Source organism: Mycteria americana, chromosome 5 (assembly GCF_035582795.1).
Source record: "Mycteria americana isolate JAX WOST 10 ecotype Jacksonville Zoo and Gardens chromosome 5, USCA_MyAme_1.0, whole genome shotgun sequence".
Classification (NCBI taxonomy): Eukaryota; Metazoa; Chordata; class Aves; order Ciconiiformes; family Ciconiidae; genus Mycteria; species Mycteria americana.
Window position 1 is genome coordinate 48480301 of NC_134369.1, and position 21971 is coordinate 48502271.

The following is a 21971-nucleotide window of genomic DNA, read 5'->3' on the forward strand; positions in this document are numbered from 1 at the left end:
AATAGGCCACAAGTATAGATGTTTATGAAATAAGTGGTGAACAGTTTTCCAGCTTTACACTGATATTTTTAGTGTTTATGTGGTCCAGTCCCCTATATATGTAGCAGTGCACATGGTAACTGGCATCCTATTCAGGTATTACAGTGAGTCTGGGGTAAACATCTGCATAAATATATCTTTGTCTGCCTTGACTTGTATTCACACTTAGAAATTATTATTTTTCACAAGCTAAATGGTGCCAGTTAGCAGCCTATCAGAGAATGGTCTGATGAGTGACCATTGCTGCAATTTGGTGAATTTTCCCTCTCCTGTTTCTTACTAATGCATTCACTCATTGTCATGGTGTGATGGTACCCAGTAGCAAGAAGCCTGGTTCAGTCCTTTGCTTTTTTTTCTTTTTTATGAGCAAAGATGCAGAGCCTGAGTGGGGAGGCTGCTAGCAAGGGGCCAATAGTGTAGTATTGATGGTGATTCTTAGTTTAAGGACTTTGACTTACTTTTTTTTTTAATGTTTCATATGACCTTCAGATGGAGGAAGTTGATGGGCTAGAGGTAAAATAGGCAATATACCATTATCAGCTGTGTTGTCGTGGTCGTATGGGAATGACTCACTGTTGTGGATGTACAGAAGCAGGATTGTTGGGGTTCCAGATCTACTGAGTGTGGAACCTCAAGCATTGAACCAGCTTTTTATTTAAACTTCAAAGCAATCAGTCCTCTAGTTGAGGCTTGTTATGGCCTCTTTGTCCTTCATCCACTACAGAGCAGCAGACACAACTGGTAGTAAAAACACACAAACAACTATTATCTGTTGTGAGAATACAATGAAAAAGAGATGTGTTTTGTACTGAAGCAGTAACTTGTTCAAAAAAATTTTGGTTGCCCCAAAGATTCTTGTGGCAATTACTCTTTTTTTTTTTTTTTTTTTTTTTTTTTTTTTTTTTTAATCCTGCCCTGTTCTGCTTGTGAGGATTGAGTGGTTCAGGATACTGAGAATGGGAGTAAGCTCACATATCTCTAGGTTTCTGACAATCCTTCTGGAAATTTGGGTGACTGTTGGGTTGAACTATGGATTTGCAAATCTCTCTTGCTAATTATAGCCCGTCCTATTTTGAAGCAGTGGTTGTATTGAGAAAATGAGAATGGATTCCAACCTAGCTTAGCAAGTAGCTTCTTCTTATATTATGCTGATTTACCATATCGGATATATGTGGAGGTTCATGGTGCTGCCATTACTGGATAAAGAGGAGAGGTATATTTTCCTCCTTAACTGAGCTTTGCAACCTGAAATTTGCCAAGCATTCAGAGACTTCGAAATTCTCAGATACAGGGTTAATTGAGTCTTTGTGGAGCAATCAAGTTATCTTCAGCTGAGTGATTATGAATTGATTCAGTTTAAGTATGGGACAGCTAAAGCTCTTGATTTTCAAGAAGAACTTTGACTAAGGGAACTAGTTAGTGGACTTTGAACTTGGAGTTCTGAATGTGAGAATCATTACAGCAAAGGTGTTAATGCTATCAAGAACCTATATTTCAAAGGAATTTGGCAGTGGGATTTGTAGGAGCTCAGTAAATAACACCTTCATATAAGAAATTATATATATGAGGCATTTGCCATGAAGTAATTTGTTCTAACTTTTGTTTTTATTGTCCTTTCCTGCTCTCTTCCTCTGTTCCCCCTTTCCTGCATTTTTATATTCCAGCAACTTTGTCTGTCCACATGGATGCAGCAGAGTCAGAGCTACCAGCAACACCATCCCTGAGATCCCAGAACTCTGAGTGGACAGGGAAAACACCAGCAGCTGAGAAAGCCAGTATTGCTGCCTCCAGTAACTTTTTTAAAATGCCACCAGAGAAGAGCCCTGGACACAGCTAAAAGGAAGCATTGCAACTATAAAAGCTTGCTGGATTTTGGAAGTGTTTGACTCTGGTGTGTGTCTTCACCAAACGTCTTGTTTGGCAGTAGTGATATCTTCAGTATTGGTGTGTGATGTGTGCCATCATCCAGACTGATCTGCGTGCCCCGCATACCTAAATCATGTTTGTGAATCTATGTTTAAAAAAAAAAAAGGTAATCGGTGTTGGGACCGCAGTGGCTTTTAAAAATGTTCTTGCTATTGCTGTATTTATTGTGCATTCATCTCTTTCCCTGATGCCAGCTCATACGTGCCGGGTCATGTAGAGATTCTTTTGGGTTTTCAGATCTGTATTCACCTCCTGGACATGTTGCTCGTTTGTGCATTTGGCATTTTTTGGGTGAAAGTCCCACTACCGCCCAGGGAGGCAAAAGTCTCCCCCTGCTTTCTTCCAGGCCAGGAGGATTTCTTGGATGGATAATGAGGAGGTAATGCAAACAAGTTGAAACATGGAACCTGAATGCTGTATTAGCAGAATGTTTTCAGGCCATGTGCTAATGGACTTGAATCATGTTGCTTCTCATGAAGCAAATACAGTGCTTGTCCATTCAGAAATTGCCATTGGCTCCCTGGCAGCATGGTCCATTAGACCTTTTCCTTCTCCCTTGTTCTGAATGTCTTTAGTCTTGCTTGTATATTGCATGTTCTTTTTCCTAAATCTCCTACTAGATAAGGATTTGGGAGAACTACTTCAACATAAATGTGCAAGCTGGTGTCCTGGAAAGGAACCTGGGCTCTTGAATACCCTTGGAGTATGGTACAGGATATACAAAACTTCCATTTCTCAGTGAATAAATTAAAAAAAAAATGACTGTTAGCATTTCTAAAGGATGCTTGCTGTTGAAGTTAACATGTCATTGAACAAAAAAGCCATTTAAAGTATCACCTGAGTTCAGATCATTCTGGGTATTGATCAGACCCCTTCTGTCTCATGTTTTCCATCCCTTCAAAAAGTATTGTCTACTATATCTACTGGAGGTGTCTCCACCTACTGATGATTGTACTTTACTCTGCAGCATACACAAAAGAGATTCTCTTCTTTTCATAGCACTTCCACTTGGTCCCCTGTTACCTTCTGTATTGCAGAATATATGGAGAGTGATTTCTTCCCTCTTCTTGAATTCTTCATCACACTCCACTTTTCTTGAATTACTCTGTCTGGAGCTTACTTTGGGCTGTGTTTTTTAGAATATATACTTGCATAGCATGTGCCAAGGAACAGGTGGCCTCATGGCTTATATCCTGTTTTTAAAGGACTTATTTGTATGCATAGAACTCTTTTTGCTTTCCTCTCTGGGTGGAGCTTTTGGGCAGGACCATTTCAGCTTGTAAAATTCATTTTGAATGTGGAGGTGCAGTTAGCACTCTTAAGTAGTTAACAAAATTTGCATGTTTTTAGTGTTTTGCAGTGTTCTGCTCTCCCTTATAAATCAAACAGCTGAGGGACAGATTTGATTGTGAGGATATAAAGGTGATTTATATTTAACCCTGTATTAAAATGTTAAATGGTCATAACATCCACAAAACAAAAATTGAATGACTCACTAAATCATGATTGACAAACACAGTTATACTACAGACACACTGTCCGTGTCTGATCCCCTAATACCTACTTATTCCTGGGGAGAGATCCAAATTGGATTTATATTTTGCAGCCCAAGCAAACTGTCAGATCCATCCATGTAAATCCCTCATCCCTCTCAAAACCTTTTTTTTTTTTTTTTTTTTTTTGTGGTGGTACATTTTCCAACTAATTAGAACAGGGAAAGCCTTTTTACCTTGCTGAAGGAGTACAGAGGTCAGTTTGGATTACGGGACAAGCTGTAAGGGTTTTGTGGAGAGAGAAGTGTTCCTGTTTTAAAGTAGTCATTGGATTGTCTTATTTTGTACTTATTTTGAGCAATGGTGCTTAAGACGTAGCACAGGAAGTCTCAGCACTGAAGGGCCTGTAATCTAGAACATACAAAGAGAAGGTAAACCTGAACAGTAGTAGCTTGACTATCTAGCACTCATGAACACAGTGAAGGGAAAAGGTGGTCACAGTCTTCTGACAACCTGCAGATAAATTTTAGGATTGGAAGCCTTGTAACCTAACTTGCAGGCTGCTTCAGTGACAGGAGTGGTTCCCTAAAAGAGCATTTGTGCAATTGAGTGTTTTTAATCTCATGAAGGATCCTCCACAACCTCTCTTGGTTTGAGTCTTTTCAACAGACTTACTCAGATTACTGAGCATTCAGCTAAAATTTTAAATTTTGGCTGTGGCGTTCCCCTTTTTAAAACCAAATCTGTTACGTGTTGCTACATTCTGAGTATTGTTCAGAGTAGTTCTGTTTCTTCTTCTGTGGTAAACTATCTGTGGATAAAACTATCAGGACAGTTTTAAAACTCTTATGAGAGAGGTGTTTGAGGTGTTAGGGAATCAACAGCCTTCATCTCACCCATTGTGGCAGGAGGAGGGGGTTGCCAGACTTTACATGATTTTTTTCTCTGGGGGCAGGGAAAGATAATTTATCATATTCTCCTATTGAGGTCAGTAGCACTGCTCATCTGGTTAAGCCCTTACTTAGGTTGTAAGTTTCTAGGAGGTCTTCCTTGCCCTTAAGGGTTGAATGTACCTGTGGCAGTACTGAGAGTAACTGCGGCAGGCCTTATCTTGGTAAGCCATACTTCCTGCCATGGCAACTTTCTGGAAGTGCCAGGAGACTCAAGTTCTTGCAGCTGCCCTGTCTTTCCTATTTCTAGGTTAGAATCCATTTGCAGGTCAGTCAGACTCTCAACCAAATTTGATCCTCCTGAGTGGTAGACAAGCTAAATGAATTGTCTGTCTTGTTACTCCAGGGTATTTATCAAAATTCATCTTCAGACTTCAGTAGCTGGATACAGATTTGAATATTTGCAGCATTCTTAGATGAATGAACAAGGTGCATTGTTTTGTCTCTTTTCCTCTAAGGCAGGTTCCTTGGAACTCACACTGTACTCACACAGTACTCGCAGTGAAGGACACAGTGCTTCAGATGTGGTTTGCTTGAGTAGAAAGGAATAATAACATGCCTTGATTTGGTAACTGTGCTTCTACGAAGGCAGTCTAGTATGTGATTATTGCTTCAAAGATACACAGCTCACTTATATTCCACTTCTTGTCCACCAGGACTCCCCAGTCTTTTTCCAGGTTTGTCTTCTCTCCTTGTCCTTATGGGAGACTTCAACTTCCCACACATCAACTGGGAATAACATACTGCTGTGACAAGCAAGTCTGGGAAATTTCCTGAAGTATGTTGAAGATAATTTCTTGTCACAAATACTCAGTGAGCCAACTAGGAAAGATGCCCTCCTAGACTTGTTATTTGTGAATAGAGAAGGACTTGTGGGAGATGTGATGGTAGGTGGCTGTCTTGGCCACAGTGATCACAAAATAGTTAAGTTTAAAATTTTTGATGTAATGAGAAAAATAGTCAGCAGAGTTGCTACCCTGGATTTCAAGAGAGCTAACTTTAAGCTACTTAGTGGGCTAGTTAGCAGTGTCCCCTGGGAATCTGCTTTTGAGGGCTTAGGGATCCATAAGTGCTAGTCAGTTTTTAAGAACCATCTTTTAAAAGCACAAAAGCAGGCAATCCCATTGTGTTGAAAGTCAAGCAAGCGGCGCAGAAAACCAGTTTGGCTGAACAGGGAACTCCTCTTGGAACTCAGAAGGAAAAAAATTGTATGATCTCTGGAAGCAAGGTCAGGCTTCGCAGGAAGATTACAGAGCTGTGGTTCATGTATGCAGGGAGAAAACATGAAAGGCCAAAGCTTAATTAGAATTGAAACTGGCCAGTGTTGTGTCAGACAAGAAGAAAGGCTTTTTGAAGTACATTAATAGCAAGAGGAGGTCTAAGGAAAACATTGGACCGATACTTGTTAAAGATAGTCACCTGACAAATTGGGATGAAGAAAAGTGGAGGCATTCAATGCTTTTTTTGCCTCAGACTCTGATAATACTGATAGACCTTGGGCTGTGCCCAGTCCTCTGAGTTGGAGGACCACGACTGCAGGAACAGTGACTTTCCATTTGTGGACACTGAAAATGTAAGGGACCAGTTGTATCAGTTGAATGTTCATAAGTCTATGAGGCCAGATGGGATTCATCCAAGAGTGCTGAAGGTGCTAGTGGATGTTACAGTAGGACCCCTCTCAATCATCTGCCAAAGGTCTTGAGAGTCTGTGGAGGTCCCTGCTGACTGGAAGCTAGGCAGTGTTACTCCATTTTACAAGAAAAGCATGAGGGAAGACCCAAGAAACTACAGACCTGTTAGTGTAACCTCAGTACCTGGAAAAATTATGGACATCATCATACTGGGTGCTATTGAAAGGCACTTAAAGGACAATGCAATCATCAGGCACAGTCAACATGGGTTCACAAAGGGAAAGTCTTGTCTAACTAATTTGATACCCTTCTACGATAAGGTCACCCACCTAGTGGATGATGGGAAGGTGGTGGATGTAGTTTTTCTGGATTTTAATAAGGCTTTTGATACTGTCCCTCACAGCATCCTTCTGGACAAGTTATCCAACTGTGAGATGAACAAGTACATGGTGCACTGGGTGAAGAACTGGCTGAACGGCAGGGCTCAAAGGGTTGTAGTGAATGGGGCTACATCTGGCTGGTGACCAGTCACCAGCGGTGCTCCTCAGGGCTCAATTCTACTGACAGTTCTGTTCATTTTATTCATCAATGATCTTGATGCAGGAGTTGAATGCGTTGTTAGCAAGTTTGCTCATGATACTAAACTGTGAGGTGCTGTTGACCCTCTCAAGGGATGAGGCTTTGCAGAGGGGTCTAGATAGATTGGAGCATTGGGCAATCATCAATGGCATGAAATTTAACAAGAACTAATGCTGGATTCTGCACCTGGGACAGAGTAACGCTGGACACAAGTATAAACTGGGAGAGGAGTGGCCGGAGAGCAGCCCTGCAGAAAGGGATCTGGGGGTGCTGGTCGACAGCAGGCTCAATATGAGTCAGCAGTGTGCCCTGGCAGCCAAGAGGGCAAAGCACATCCTGGGGTGCATCAAACACAGCATAACCAGCCAGTCAAGAGGCGATTATCCCACTGTATTTAATGTTGGTGCGGCCTCACCTCCTCACCAGAACTGTGTGCAGTTCTGGGCCCCACAATTTAAAAAGGATGTGAAGGTCCTTGAATGCGTCCAGGGGAGGGCAACAAAGCTGGTGAAAGGGCTGCAAAGCATGTCCTGTGAGGAGCTGCTAAGGAATCTGGGTTTGTATAATTTGGAGAAAAGGATGCTGAGGGGCGACCTCATTGCTCTCCACCTCCCCTGCTCAGGAAGCTCTAGAGAGGGAGGTGCTGATCTCTTCTCCCTGGTATCAAGTGACAGGACACATGGGAATGGTTCAAAGCTGCATCAGTCAGGGAAGGTTCAGACTTGACATTAGGAAACACTTCAATATAGAGAGGGTGGTCAACACTGGAGCAGACTTCCTAGAGAGGTGGTCAATGCCCCATGCCTGTCAGTGTTCAAGAAGCATTTGAACAATGCCCTTAATAATATACTCTAACTTTTGGTCAGCCCTGAAGTGGTCAGGCAGTTGGACTAGATGATCGTTGTAGGTCCCTTCCAACTGAAATATTCTATTCTATTCATGAACTTCATGAGGTTTCTGTCAAGGTCCCTCTGGGTGGTACCCCCACCCTCCAGCATGCCAGTGGCTCCTCTCCCCAACATGCCATTATTTCTGATCTTGCTGAGAGTATGTTCTGTCTCTTTCTACCAGATCACTAATGATCACTGAACAGTATTGATCCCAGTATTGTCTTCTGAGGCATGCTTTTTGTAACTGGCCATCATGCAGATTTCTAACCATTGATCATTATTCATTGAGCCTGACAGTTCAGCCAGTTTCTCACTGACCTTTCTTACTGGAAGGCATCCAGTCCATAGCTCCCCCATTTGGCTATAAGGATGCTGTAAGAGACTGCATCAACAGGCTTGCTGAAGTCAATGTAAACAGCATCCATTGCCCTGTACACATCCACAGAACCTGTTGTTTCATCATAGAAGGCAATGAGGTTCATAGGCATGATTTTGCCTCATTTAATCTGGCTGCCTGTTCCTAGTCACCTTCTTGTCCTTTGGGTGCCTGGAAATGGCTTCCAGAACTGGCTCCATAAAGCTACAAGGGACCGAGGTAGGGCTGACTAGCCTGTCATTCCCCAGATCCTCCTTACTGCCTTTTTAGAAAGGTGACATGATACTTACCCATTCCTGTCACTGGTGACTTCATGCAATTGCCACAGTTTTTTATAGATGACAGAGACCAGTCTTATAAAGACATACTTTTGCATAACAGGGCTCTATTTATATGCAGGGAGAAGATGGACGTTCAGTGAAAGAGAAATTGAGAACTGGGAGGAGCACATTTAGTAGTTGTTCTTTGCACATTTCCAGTAGTTCCAGTGAGCTCTAGTGAGGCTTAATGCCCAGTTTGGTAGGTACTGGAGAAATGCAAATTAAAAGAATGTAGTTACTAGCCTTATGGATTTATGATTTTAAGGTAAGTTACAGTAAAGAGTGAAGAAGGCAACAAAACAGTAGCTGGAGACAAACTCGTAGGAGGCTGGGACTAGTGCTACTGAATGATAGATTAGCTTCATGATTGTGGTATGCAGAGATGTGTCTTGCCAGCATTCCTGAATAATGACATTGAGACAGTTAGTGCTGTCCTTCAAACTGTAGAAGCTCATGCTGTTACTTTGTGGCTGTTGCAGAGACCTGCTCAGTGGGCAGAGGATGAGAAAGGAAATTGGAGGAAGGGCAACAAGAAGGGTGATTGAGTCCCTCTCTTATTGTAACCCCTTCTGCACTGAAGAAAGAAGATGCTACAAAAAACAATGTGTGTGCCTGGATATCGAAAAGGAATTATGTAGAGTGGATTAGAACTGTGCTTTGTTGTCTTGAGGAATAGTTTCGTAACCAGAGAACATTTCAGTGAAGCAAAAGTGAAGGACACTACTAGTCATTCATTCAGAAAATGTATTTTAATAGTCTGTTAGGAGACTATCAAAGGAGGACAAACTTCTGTTCTCATTGTGATACTGCATTACTGTGTCTTTGTACCCTGTATTCTATTCCAGTTTGTGTTTTGTGCTTGAGACATCCTGCTTTTGTACCATCAAATATGGGAAAAATACTTTACTGCAATGCTTCTTAAGGCATAAAGCATAAGGGGACACTTGCTATACAGAAGGCAAGACAAGATTATCTTCGGCCATTAACTTTTACCCAGTACAAGGATTGAACTCAGCATAGAGAATGTAATGTCTTAATTATACCAAAGCATCTCATTCTTAAGAAGGTAAACTGTGCCATAGGCAAGTGCAGAGAGACTAAACTATCACCAGTGCCTGGAGACGGGTGCATAGCTGGCCCTCAATCAGGTGACATACAACTTATGTTGTGGAGACAGAGAGAACTTTCAACATCCTTCTCAACTTTAATGTGGGTAAAATGCCTTCCCAACAGCACACCTGGCTGTGTAACTTCAGTGAGTTGACAAAGATGAGTTAACTGGCATATCAGGAAAAGAGAATTCTTGTACCAACTCAAAGAATTGGTAAAAGTGGAGAATGGACTGGCACAGCCTGTTATATCAGAGAAAGATGCAAAATATATGTACCTGCAGCCAGTAATCAGAAGAAGTATTGCTGAGCCCTGCACGTATGACCCAGAGTATTCATTGTCTTAAAGCAGAGCTGCCAGTATTATGAGGATGATCAGGGTTTTGCAAAGCTGCCCTCTTTTCCTTGTAACCTCTGAAGGAAATGGGATGAACAGCATAAGAAAGGCTGCACTGGGTCAGACCAAAGGTCTGTCTGGCTTGGTATTCTGTCTGTCACAGTGGCTGGGTTTGGATGCCTAGGGGGTACTGTAAGGACAAAGGAGTTATATAGTGATACTTTCCTTTTACTTTCCTTTAGCCCAGTGTCCTGTCTCAAAAAGATTTACAAACTCTTTCTTCAAGGCTGTAGAAAACTTCTGTGAACCTCTTGGCTGTAGTATTTATCCTGCAACTGGATTTAATGATATTTTTAGAAGGACATGTAATCTGACTTTAAAAACATCACGTAATGATTAGCTCATCTTTCATGGTAATCAATTTTCTTATTAATTGCCCTCTTTATAAGGAAATTGCATTTTCCCTTGGAATAGTTTTTTCCTAATATCAGCATCCTGACATTGTTTCTTGCTATGCTTTTTTTTCAGCAAGGTTGAAAAGTCCTATTCTTCCTTTACTATTAGGTGGCTTTGTCATGTGTAACTATCTATACCCAGTCAATAAGTCCTATGTAATCCACTAACCCATATAAGTCATTTTTCATAAGCTTCACACTGTAAAACTTGTTATTTAACCTTTAATTATGCTCCTGCATGAAAATCACCAGTATTCCACATCCATCTGCATTCAGTTCTAGTGTTTACACTTAAAGTATCCTTTACAGAAGCAGGAACACTTGCTTCCCTATTGCTATTCAGGCTTCATATACTCATATATCCAAACATCATGCTAGCCTTTGCTGCCCCAATGCTGTTGTAACACTACCATAAAGGTGGAATTCAAGCAGTCTACTCTGAATCTAAAGTTCTTATCACTGCTTTTCAATGCACAAGATCCTAGAAGGTAAGAATAATCTTAATATTTTTTTTTTATTCCAAAATGCATTGCATTTCTTTTAGAAGTATTACAGTGCAATTTTGGACTGACAATTTTTATAATTTGGAATACTTAAGAGCTCAGTCTGTTTAGTTTTATCAGAAGAGGATCAGAGATGTCTTGCCTGTGTGGTAGAAAGTTCTTTATGGAAATGGAAATACTAGGTAATAAAGCATCTCTTGTCTTGAGCAGATGAGCTTAAAAATGAACTTGATGCTAAAGCCAAATTAATTCAAGTTAGAAATAGTGTGTGAGCTTTTAACAGTGAGGATAGATTAACCATTGGAACAAAGTACTGTGGGAAGCAGTAGCTTCTATGTATCTTCAGGCTTCAATTTGAAGACAGCAGCTTTATGGAAGGAATGTTGTAGCCACATATAAGCCATTGAAATAAATACAGAGGCATCTAAAAGACATTGAATGGTCAATTTTATAGTGAAAGTCAGTCTACACAAAATGATAGTTGCTTCTGGTTTAGAACCTCAGAGAAGACAGAATACTTGTTTTCTACAGTATAGAGATCTGTTGAAAAATGGCAAGTGTTTTGGCAAACATAGGGAAAAGTCACGGTAATGGAAGTTTTATGGTGTTACCAAAAGTTTGTCATGAAATTTGCATGGGAAGGTGAGGTGAGAAAAAATTTATCTGTGCCAACTGAAATGAAGCATCATTTCTGCATGCCAGTTTATTTGTGAGTAGTGTAATGACATATGAGTGTGCAGTCTTCAGAACCTACACGATCACTCAGTTGAAGAGGAGAATCCTTGCTGAGGATTCCCCCTTTCTTGCTGCACTGGCAGCTAGAGTTCTGCTGTCTTGGGGTGGTGTTCCCTGTGTACATGCTCAGCTTCAGCAGCTCTGTCTCAGTTCATTCGCTCAGATGTGTGTGAACTGCCTGCACATTGCACTGAAATCAGAAACAAATGAGGGAGAGCATCAGTGGGCTTATTACCTTGATAGGATACTTGCCAAAAAAGTATGGAATATGCAATATCTTTCTTAATCACTATAGCAGTTGCTTCTGCTTTTCTCTCTCATGGCATATAAGGAAGATGCCTCTTTGTAGGAGTGCCCTTTTGGTAGCCTGTAGCCTTCACTATCACACCAAAAGAGCAGATGGTAGGTTTCTCCAAGTGAAAGAGCTCTTCTGCACTTATCTGAAAGGAGATGGTGTGACTGGAGGAAGCAATTTTCTGGTAGTGTGTTCTCTAACATTAGGGAGCAGTGACTTGTTCAGCTTTTTCAGCTTTAAAATACATTATGCTGTACCTTTGTTTCAAAATGAATGTAAAATTCCATTAATGGAATAGTGCCACATTTGAGTTGTTGCTTCAGATCTCAAGTCCTGGACATTGTGTTAAAGTCCCATGCTAGCATTTATTTTTGCCCATATTCGTGTATGTGAGACCTCATTGCTGGAACCTTTTCTAAGAGTGCCATGAACTGAGACTGGTCTGGCCTGACCAGAGCCCTTGGGCACTGCTGAAGCCATTGAATTTTCTCTCAAGTTTAGCAACACCAGACAGTTAGCCAAAGCTACCATCAGTTGCATTCTAGCTTCCTCCTCCTATCCCAGAGGGCTTACCTAGAGATAGTTCATGAACAGGCCTACTCAAAATCTTTAAAAAGCTTCATTGTGCATGTCCCAAATGTTTTATGTGGTCATAAGATTTAACTGTTTGATAGGGATTGGATTCTGGGTTCCTAGAACTCTATTTTGGGGGTAACATGTAAATAAGGAAGATTTTTGCTTGTATTCCTCTGTCTTAAACATGATGTGTATTCTCTGAACAAGGCTCTTGCAGAATCTTTGTTCTGATTATAGAAACTGGAAATAAATCAATATATGAAAGAAGTGGTTTATCTGATAAAAGCAAACTGAGTTGAGAGTGGGAGAAGAGAGGCTTCACTGACATCTAACTAGATTTACAGTATTGGAATGTCCATAATCTGCATGCTTCCTTGACCATTTCCTTAAGTATAAACTGTAACCTGAAGGTCTATAGGGAGTTATTATGCTTTTCTTCCTTTGAATTGCAAACTCGAGTGAAGGATTTGAGGTAATTTATCATGTCTGTTCTTTGTTTTTTGCAATGATTTTGTTTGTTTCCCAGTTTGTCATGACGTTGTCTCTAGACAAGTGAGATGCTCCCTGTTTGGAATTTGAAACAATTCCAGAGTTTCTTAAGTAGCCTTTCACTTCCAAGTCACTGTTTCCGATCTGCCCAGTCCCAAAATGGATTTCATTTAAATGAGCAGGTCAGTCTCAATTGATAGTTTAATGGATATCTGTTCATTTTGCCAACAATAACATCCTTTTAAGATAGATTGGCATCGTTCTTTTTTACCATGAGAGCAGTGGCCTCAAAGACCGAATGAGCAGTGGACTTTGAATTTTCTTTTGTATATATTTGTGTCCCAGTATTGATAGCTATGCACACTTGTGGAAGGAACAAAACAGGACTCCCTGTACGTTAACTGTTCCAAGGAATAAATTGTAAAAAATTAGATCCCAAGTTGATTGAATGCTTTAAAACAAAAGGTCAAGATCCTTTGGAAATTGTTTCAAGTTCTCAACACTATATTGGGGGGAGAGGGATGTCCAGTTTTTAAAAGTGATGGTTTTCCTCTCTCATCTGCAAGCTGCACCTGTGAGAACTGGGAAGTGTTCCTGGTGAAATGTACTGATTTTTGTTGGGAGCAAGGAGAAAAGAGTTCTTAGCAGTAGATTCTCTTATGGGAAGTACCCAGATTTGGCAGACATGATCAACTATGGGTAACAGTCAAAAATGTCAGATATCTAAAAGTCATTATAAGCTGCTTCAGTCTTCCACCTGCTTGCATTTTTTTTTTCCTGGGGAATGAAGCATTTCATTTGATAATTGGAGGCATTTATATATATAAAAAAAAGAAAGCTGAATGGTTCCTGTTCACATGTCCTTAATTTTACACCCAAGGGCTGAGAATTTTCTCAGTTCAGTTTGAATAGCTGGTGGTAAATTCTGTAACAAGGCTGACTGTGGTGGCTCTTATCTATTTTGATGTTTTTCAGACCATGCTTGCTTCATACTTTTCCAGCTCAGAGAATCAACTGAAACTACAAATGAATACAAGTAGACTTGCCACGTACTAATGGTGGATTTCTCGCATCTAGGGAAAGGGCATTTCAAATCTGGGGGTACAAGATTTGTTCTCTAGTGAAGTAAAACAATTTTTCAGTAAGAGCAGATACTTGATAATAGTTTTTTAATGAAACATAGTGTAGAGTTTCAAAATGCTAAATGACATTAATTTCATTCATTTCTAGTGGGGGAGCAACAGGGGGGTATCTAAAGATGAGAACAAAAGCAGATCTTAAGTCAGGAGTTGCTGCCATTAGGCAGATGAAACACATGGATTTGCAAAACACAATTTTGAAATTGCACCTAGTTGGAGAAATCTTACTTTGAGAAGAGTCATAGCTTCTTCCTCATAGACTGCCTGCAGGAGCAGCGATGGCAAACCAGTGGTTCTGCTAAACTAATGCCAGCACTGACACTGATGTTTTTCTAGTAATTTTGACACCAGCTTCACCAACAGTGCCTTAGGACTTTTCTTCATCCTGCTTCACCACATAATTTGCAAGTGCTTGGACTCATCCAGCCTCCCACCATGGGGAAACATGCATTCCCATTTTGAGAAAGCCAGAGGTGAAGGCACTCTTAATGTCGAGTATTGTATGGTGAGTGAAAGAAGTCTTGTGTTTTCTTTCCTGGCTGTCCAGTGTCACCATGAAAGGAGCCTATACAAACAAGAGCAGCAAGGGGAGCTTTTGTGAGCCTTTTACCGCTTGCTGGTTCTTTCAGGTACTGTGGAGACAGCAAGGAGTGGGAATGAGGAGTGCAGGGTCTGATTCTTGGGAGAGGGACCATGAGGTGCGGCCATTGCCCTGCACTCGAGCAGCGCAGGGGCTACCACAGGGCTACCCTGGGGCAGGTGGGATTTCCCACTCTCCTGACCACATTGGTAGGCTGCACGACTCTAAGCCACAGGATTCCTCTGCATATTTATTTAGACATTTAAACAAGTACCTTCTTTACCACCACCCCCCCAATAAAAAAGAAAACAAGCCGGAAAATTTGTGCTCCCATGACAAACAAGGGTACAATTCAAGTGGCCAATGTTGCTTAATCAGTGCCCTTCTGCATGCACAGTACAACACAGTCAAGCAGTTGCATGATTTGTTGTTGGGTTTGAGGGTCATGTGTCTCGTCCCGTTCCACCACCAGCCTCCCCCGGCTTTCACACTAGGTTCCTGCCTCAGTTAGCGTAGAAGGGTTGAGGCTCTCTGAATGTACAGGTACTTGGGTTTGGTTTTTTTTCCTCATTTAGACTTGACTTCAAGCTTTATTTACTGCACAGCATCCAGGCTCCACTCTGAAGAGGGAAGAAGTAATTTCCTTGTTAGTGTCTTCAGGGTACCTCCTGCCATGGCAGCTTAGAATGTTAATGAATTTATTTATGTGCTGAGAATTTGGGTGTTACTGTCACCCTTATTCTATAGATGGGGAGTTTAAGTCAGAATCACTGAAGCAAAGACTAGGAGTTATCTCTGAATTTGGGGGGCCCAAGATGAGATAGCTGGGCACTGGCAATTTGGAGTGGCTTACTTTGTAGCCTTTTGTAGGTTCAAATCACATTCCTACAAAGTTCTGTAGCAGCTATGAGTGCTCAGGGCTTCTGCAAATCCAGCCACAATTACTGATGAGGTGAGGAGCACTGTCCTCATTGCTGAAGTCTCTCTCTAGCTTCTCAGATATCTGAGAGATGGCAACAGGCAGGCATTTCTCCAGGGCTGGTGGTCAATTGCTTTCATCACAAGAACTTCACCTTGACAGTTTCCTGCTTTGTCCTTTCTGTCTTTAGCAGCAAATGAGTCGGATCCAATCTCCTTCAGTTCTCAGCCCTCACCTCTCCAGAGGTGTGTGTTCTGTGCTCTGTGTGAAGCTGGAGTCTCATAGAAAATAAACTGTGTGATCATTTGATTTGGCATTATTGTAATGTGTATGCACAGAGGGACAAATTAGGATGGCAGTTCATTTCTTCACTTTTGAGTATTTTTATCTATAACCAGATATGTGTGTGTATATACAGATAGATAGATTTTATTTATTTTTGAGCTAGGAATTTCTGGTATGTATTCACTTTATATTGGGGTTTCCATATATGGTATTTTAGCTTCCCAAAATATGCTTTGTCTCTGGAAATATCTATGATTCCTGGACTTCAAAGGAATTGAAAGTGGAAGAGCAGCCCAAACGCATAGTATCACAGAGGATCTGCTGTGAAATAGCTTGCCTACTACAACCTGAGAAAGAGCAATAGGTAGGTGAAAACTTGGTACACTTTATATACCTTTACCTGAGCATCATAGGACGATTTGACTATTGACTCATGTCTTGCACTGATATTTCAAGTGTTGTCCTCTGATTCTCTTCCCTAAACTCCAAAGTAATGACTGTCCAGTGCAGAAAACCTGGCTGCTATTTAACAAATGATAGGCTGCCTGTTAATGCCCAATTCAGCAGAGTTTTAAAATATCAGAAATCTTAGTGTATATTTTGGGAAGAATGCCCTTGGGTCAGAGACCCTCTTTGGAACCAGAATCAATCATCTGGCTGAGCTGTATCAGAAAGAAGGGGAAAGGTACGAAGAAAAAATGGTACTAACTTTTGTCTTTATCATCCTATGTTTTGCTCTGTTTTCTCCATTGACTCTCGGGTCTAGATCTTCTAGAGAAATTAGTGCATTTAAAAAAGACCCCAACAAAACAGCAAACAACGTCCCTCTCCAAGCTTTTGTAGGATTCTTGTGTCAGACGTGGGTTGGCAGGCTCTGTTCACAGCTGAATACCCAATTTCTGATGTAAACAGATGCCATTAACCTGAAAGATGAAAATCAGAATGTTTGAATTTCTATGAATACCATCTTGAGATTGGGCAGGTAGCTGCAGTTGTGTTATCCTTATCCTTGCAATAAAGTATTGTGGACCACATCATTCCTTGCTCACACATTGCACCTTTACACCTGTGCTAAATGGGCATTTTCTGAGCAAAGTGCATTGTTTGCTCAACAGAAGCATAAAAGATGACACATGGTATGCTGCTGTACACCTTATCTTCTGTCTGCTAATCGCTGTGGGTAAAGTGATGATTGTGCACTGCCATGTGACTCAGAAACAACTTTGCTGAAAACCACAAATTTCTTTCCGGTAAGCTACATGCCACCTGTATGTATACTTAAACGTAACTGTATTTGTTCCTGGGAAGGACCCAAATGCTTGTCACAAATAGCTGGCAACTGGAAGCACCAGAAGTGGTGTATTCAGAATGTGACTACTCTCTATCGTTCTGCCAGTACCTTGAGTGTTTAGGATATGGATGAGTTCAACTTCTACTGCTTGTCACTGAACTACTGCTGGTAATTGAGAATTGGAATACAGTGTTCCCTGGAGAGTTTGTCTGTCATGGAGCTCAAGAGGTTAATATGTAGTTATGTGATGATACTATAATTTTATATGCATCTGCAGATACTGGTAATAGACATTAAAGTGGGCATTTACATCCTTATTATGGGTCAGTACTTGATGTCATAATAAAAAAGTCACATCAGAAAAGTACAGGATAAAAATCTGATTATGCACCTTTTGGAGTGTAAATGGCTTTAAAATTCAAATTGTCACCTGATGGGAGGATCAGGAAACGGTCAGAACAAGGGCAAAGGGGCAAAGCTGTGAGACACAAGGGGCAGGGTAAAGGAGGAAAAAGAGACAGGCCGGACTAGGCCTTTGCTTGGGCAGTTTATATCCATATGAATACTATACCCCATTACTTAGGCACTTCATGTCATCTCATTAAACATAAGCTTGAGTGAAAGGTGGACTTTGTGATGGGGTGTGAAGGTCAATAGACTCCAGATCTTCTGTCTTTCCACAGAGTTCAAATCTGCTCAGTGTTGGGAGGGTGAAAACTTCATGTGGGTTAATGCAGGGTGTTCGTTTGGAAAACAACAAATGACATCAAAGCTAATAAAGTTTCCAAGGCAAGGCAACAGCTGTAACTCTGTCACGGGGCTGTCGTAAGTAACTGTACAAGTAACTATGCAACTACTGGCCCCAGAGCCTGAGGAGGGGGGTGGATACTGGCGTGACTGAGACTGAATCCTGAAGGGCTGTGTAGGCTAAAATCAACCAAGAAGTACAGTGAAGACTATAGCAGCATGTAGAATGGACTACATATGTAGCTGGGTAGATTGGGACAGTAAGTTCAGCTGCAATGCACTCAAAGGGTTTCCAACATCACCTTATGTGTCTGTGGGAGCTGAAACCCTGTAGCATGCAGAAATTTGGAAGGGTGTTGACCTTCCATTTCTCTACTACTTTTTTATCCAAATACATCCTAAAGCACTCTATAAAGTCTTGGCAGTTGACTGAAATTTTGGGGACGTTATTTTCTTTGTTGGAAATATGGGGTGCAAGGCCATGAGGTGAGGTAAATAGTTCATCTCTGCTGAAAGGGGAAGCCTTCTTCCATCTCCACCCCATTGTCTCCCCATACCTGGCTGTAAGCTCCTGCTGCTTACCTTTCACTCCTTGGACCACTTTGAGTCACGTCAACCTTTTTGTAGTTAAGACTACAAAAAATGACTTGATTTCTGCTGGTTTAATCAGTTGATTTGGCTCAATTGATGTGTGTGAGGTCTGCCAGAGGCAGCCCAAGGCATGAGGGCAGTACTGGGGCTGAGGAGATGGGTGGGCTGGGAGAAAGTCCTGGGGAATAATGGTTTGAATGAGGGAGACTCACCCAACTGGCAGCACCAAGCTTTTAACTTTAGTTCAGTTGCTTACAGCCCTGTGCCCACCACCCCATGTTGTCCAGGGATTCATCAGCTTGCAGGAGCTCTGCACAATCCAAGGCTGCAAGAGGTGCTTTGGGGGGCTGTAAAGTCATGTGGAACTGCTTCCCCAAGAACTGTGTGCTCCTCTTCTCTCAGGTGCTCCTAAGGGGTTTTGACACCATCTTTAGCTGAGGTGAGAAGGGACGTTTCCTGTGACATAACCCTATATGCTTCCTAAAAAGGGATTATGTCTGGAGGGGACTTGCCTGCTTTAGAGAGCCCAAAGTGTCTCTTGTGGATCTCTTCTGTTTAGGGGCCTGATTTGTTTACCTGTATGGAGTAACGGGTGATGGGGCAAAATGATGGAAAGTACTTAGTATCTCTGCACCATGTTGCATGTGATGAGAACCAGCCTTTCTGGTGAATGAGAATGTTACTAAAAAAGTCATCTGTCCTTTGCAACAGCTTTCAACAGAAGTACTGAAACACTGAGGCCTGCAAACAGTATGCTCCACAGCCTTCTGGGATGGGATATAAGGAAATTTTCTCAGGAAAACAGGAGGCACAGAGAGAAGTTAAAACTTTGCAAGGGTTATAGGGCAAATCTGTGGGAAGCCCAAAAGGCTTTTGAGATTGCCCCCCTGAAGGCTTTAGAGTTCTGTGTCCCTGCGCTACTGAGGGACACTCCAAGAGGCTGTCTGTCCATTCAGTGGATCAGTCAGACACCAAGCAGGCTGGTGACAGTCAGTCAGATACTGAGCAGGGGGCCGTTCAGTGATGAATGGATCCTGGTTTGTGAATGGCCACGTCTCCCAGCTCAGATGGCTTTTGGCTGCTGAGAGAACAGGGATGGAGAACTCCATCCCCCAGTTTGCAGTTAGTGTTTGCTATTAAATGCTGACAGTGTGTTCTCTCCTCTCGTGTCTGGTCTTTGTTTATGCACTGGATGTTGGCGCAGACTTCTGTGCTGTAATGTCTTGCATTAGCTGCTGTTGAAAGGAGTCCAAGGAGCAGTGTGCTTTGAGGAAGACAGGAGGGTGGCTTGGCACCGAAAGAGCAGGAGCAATTCTGAGGGAAGGATGAAAACGGGTTTAGCTAAGTGGGAGGCTGGCAAGGAGCAAGCAGCAATGAGACCATGCACATCTCTGCTCTCAAATGTGATGCCAAACAGTTTGATGGGAATAAGGCGCTAGCTAAAAGGTGTATCCGATGGCAAAAAGGTGAGATAGGCTTGGAAATGGTTAGGTAAAGGGTGATTTTAGCAGACATGGTCTCTTCAGGTGGATAGCTGGTGCTTGAGGTAGGAAACATGGGACCTAGAGGAGGAGACTACAGTCACTGGATATCACCGTAGGGGTAGAGGTACATAGAGAAGTGATAACAGTAGAACACTTGTGTTTCTTCATACAGTGGGAAGGAACAGGGAAAAATTCCCAAAATTCCCAAAAATTCCCACATTCCCAAAATACAAGTGGCTTTGGCAGTTGCACAAACTACTGCTAATTATTTCAAATATTTCGGATACATAGCTCTGTTAATCCAGAGCTCATTTGTTGGAGCAAATTGAGGTCCTCATCACCAGAAAGATACCTTGCTCCAGTCACTGCTCATCTAGCCCAGTTGGAGTGAGCATCTTTATTTTTTCCCATCTCTTACTTAGTCTTTCCTGGTCTTCCCATCCCTCTGATGCTTCTCTGCCACTGGTCCTCCCCCATAGCCCTCATTCAGGTGTGGCTGTTTAAAAGCAATCACTGTCAACATTTGTCATTAATCTGTTTCCATTTTTATTTATAAAAGAAAGAGAGAGTGAGAACGGAACAGCAGCAGTAGCAGGGCAATTGCAGATGAATAATGAAAGGATTCATCACAGCCATACCAGGATATATATATTTTTTGCAGCCAAGCGAGACGGATTCCCATCACAGCTCGGGGACTCGTTCCACACAACCACTCATCTTTCATGCTGGGGGGAAGGGAAAGGTGGAGACAGTATCATTATGGATGTAACAAGGCTCTGAAGTGACTGGTCAAGGTTGCTGCTTCAGTCACAAGGAATCTGCTTACAGGAATTTTCTCTCCAGCTGGTGTTATTGCCTGGTAAAGTAGCTGCCTTCTACAGCAGGCTGCCACTTGCAAAAGGGAGGCTTAGCGTTTGCTAATGGGAACACTTGCTAAGCAGTCGAATCTCTAAAGAAGGACAAGATAGCCAAGTGAGGATTTCACACGAGTGACAAACTTGCCTCAGAAGGAATGAGGGACACACTGGGCAATGCAGGAGTCACTCTTTCTCACCTTTTTCTCTCTTGAGCCCACCCTCAAGTTTGCTGTCATATCAACAAACAACTCTCAGCTTGCCCTGCCCCGTCTAGCTTTACAAATCCATCTGCCCTGTTGAGCACAGATACTTTGTTCTTGTCCACTTTTAGTAGGTAAGGTGGATGAAAATTTGTCAAATGGGGAATGCCGAAGGATTCAGGAGTCCTGAAGTTCTCTGTGGAGCCAGAAGAGAAGGAACTGCCATTTAAAAAGGAAAAAGAAAAAAGAAAGAAAGAAAAAAAAAACCCCAAACAAAAGAAGCCTGAAACAGACCTGGTTGATTGAGGTGTGCACTCAAATCCGAAAAGGTCTCTGTCTTCTCCTATCTGCCAGGCCCGGGGGAGCCGGGCCACGTGCATCCTGTGAGGGCAATGCTAATGCTTCGGTACTGTTTGAGCTCTGCATGCCTGGGTGCACACAGATGTAGTGGTTATGTTCCTCCATAGCTGGAGAGTCTGACTCTCCAGCCCTCCTGTGCTCAGGGGGGGGCGATCCAGGCAATGCTGTTGCCATCCAAGGCAGAGGTGGGCTATGCTGAGTAGTTCTCAGATGCAGAAGTGCAATTACTCTGTCTGCTCCTGGGGTTTGGAGGGTCTGGGTCTGAGGAAAGAGCATGACATTTGGCTATATTTTTCTGTCTAGGAAAGCACTAAAGCAGGTTGATTTAAAAGGCAGGATGGTGTCATTTTCAGGTGCTGCAGTGACCTGTATTGCTAGTTATCAGTTTCACTTCCAGCTGTGAGAGTGCATCAGCCCATAAAAAGCACAAAAGACCTTGTCCCAGAGGACTGTGTATTTGTCAGGCCTCTTGGCAACCTGGAGTGCTTCATGCACCTCTGGCAAGGCATTAGCATCAGGGCATTCCTGTATTAAGTCCTTCCTCCTCTCAATTGAAGCATAAGTGCCACTGGAGGCGATCCCAGTTGGATGGGAGGGTGCAGTACAATGCCACAGCTGAAGCGATCCTTGAAAGAGTAAGACAAGCAGATATGTTGCTTTGTTGGGTCCTTAGGGCTGTCACCTTGGTAGGGGGAAAAAGAGCTGTGATCTTTTCTGTTCTAGACTCTTCTAGTGTTCTCTTTTCTTCCTGCCTTGCCAGCAGTAGAGGGATCAGGGAAAAGGGATCTTTTTCTCAAGCTGTCCCTGCATTTCCC

At 42.2% G+C, this 21971-nt stretch overlaps 1 protein-coding gene across 9 annotated transcripts in view; it reads left to right on the forward strand.

The window, feature by feature from the left end:
• The window catches only part of GPATCH2L (G-patch domain containing 2 like), an 88569-nt gene that overhangs the window by 31025 nt on the left and 35573 nt on the right, over nt 1–21971 (forward strand). For 8 of the 9 annotated variants that reach the window (XM_075503290.1, XM_075503293.1, XM_075503288.1 and 5 more), the window contains one exon: nt 1704–2966. The exons of the other annotated variant lie outside the window; for it this stretch is intronic. In XM_075503290.1, the coding sequence (XP_075359405.1) occupies nt 1704–1876 (173 nt within the window). In that variant the 3' untranslated portion in view covers nt 1877–2966. Of the gene's footprint in view, nt 1–1703; nt 2967–21971 lie in introns of those variants that run through there. 9 annotated transcript variants of the gene reach the window in all.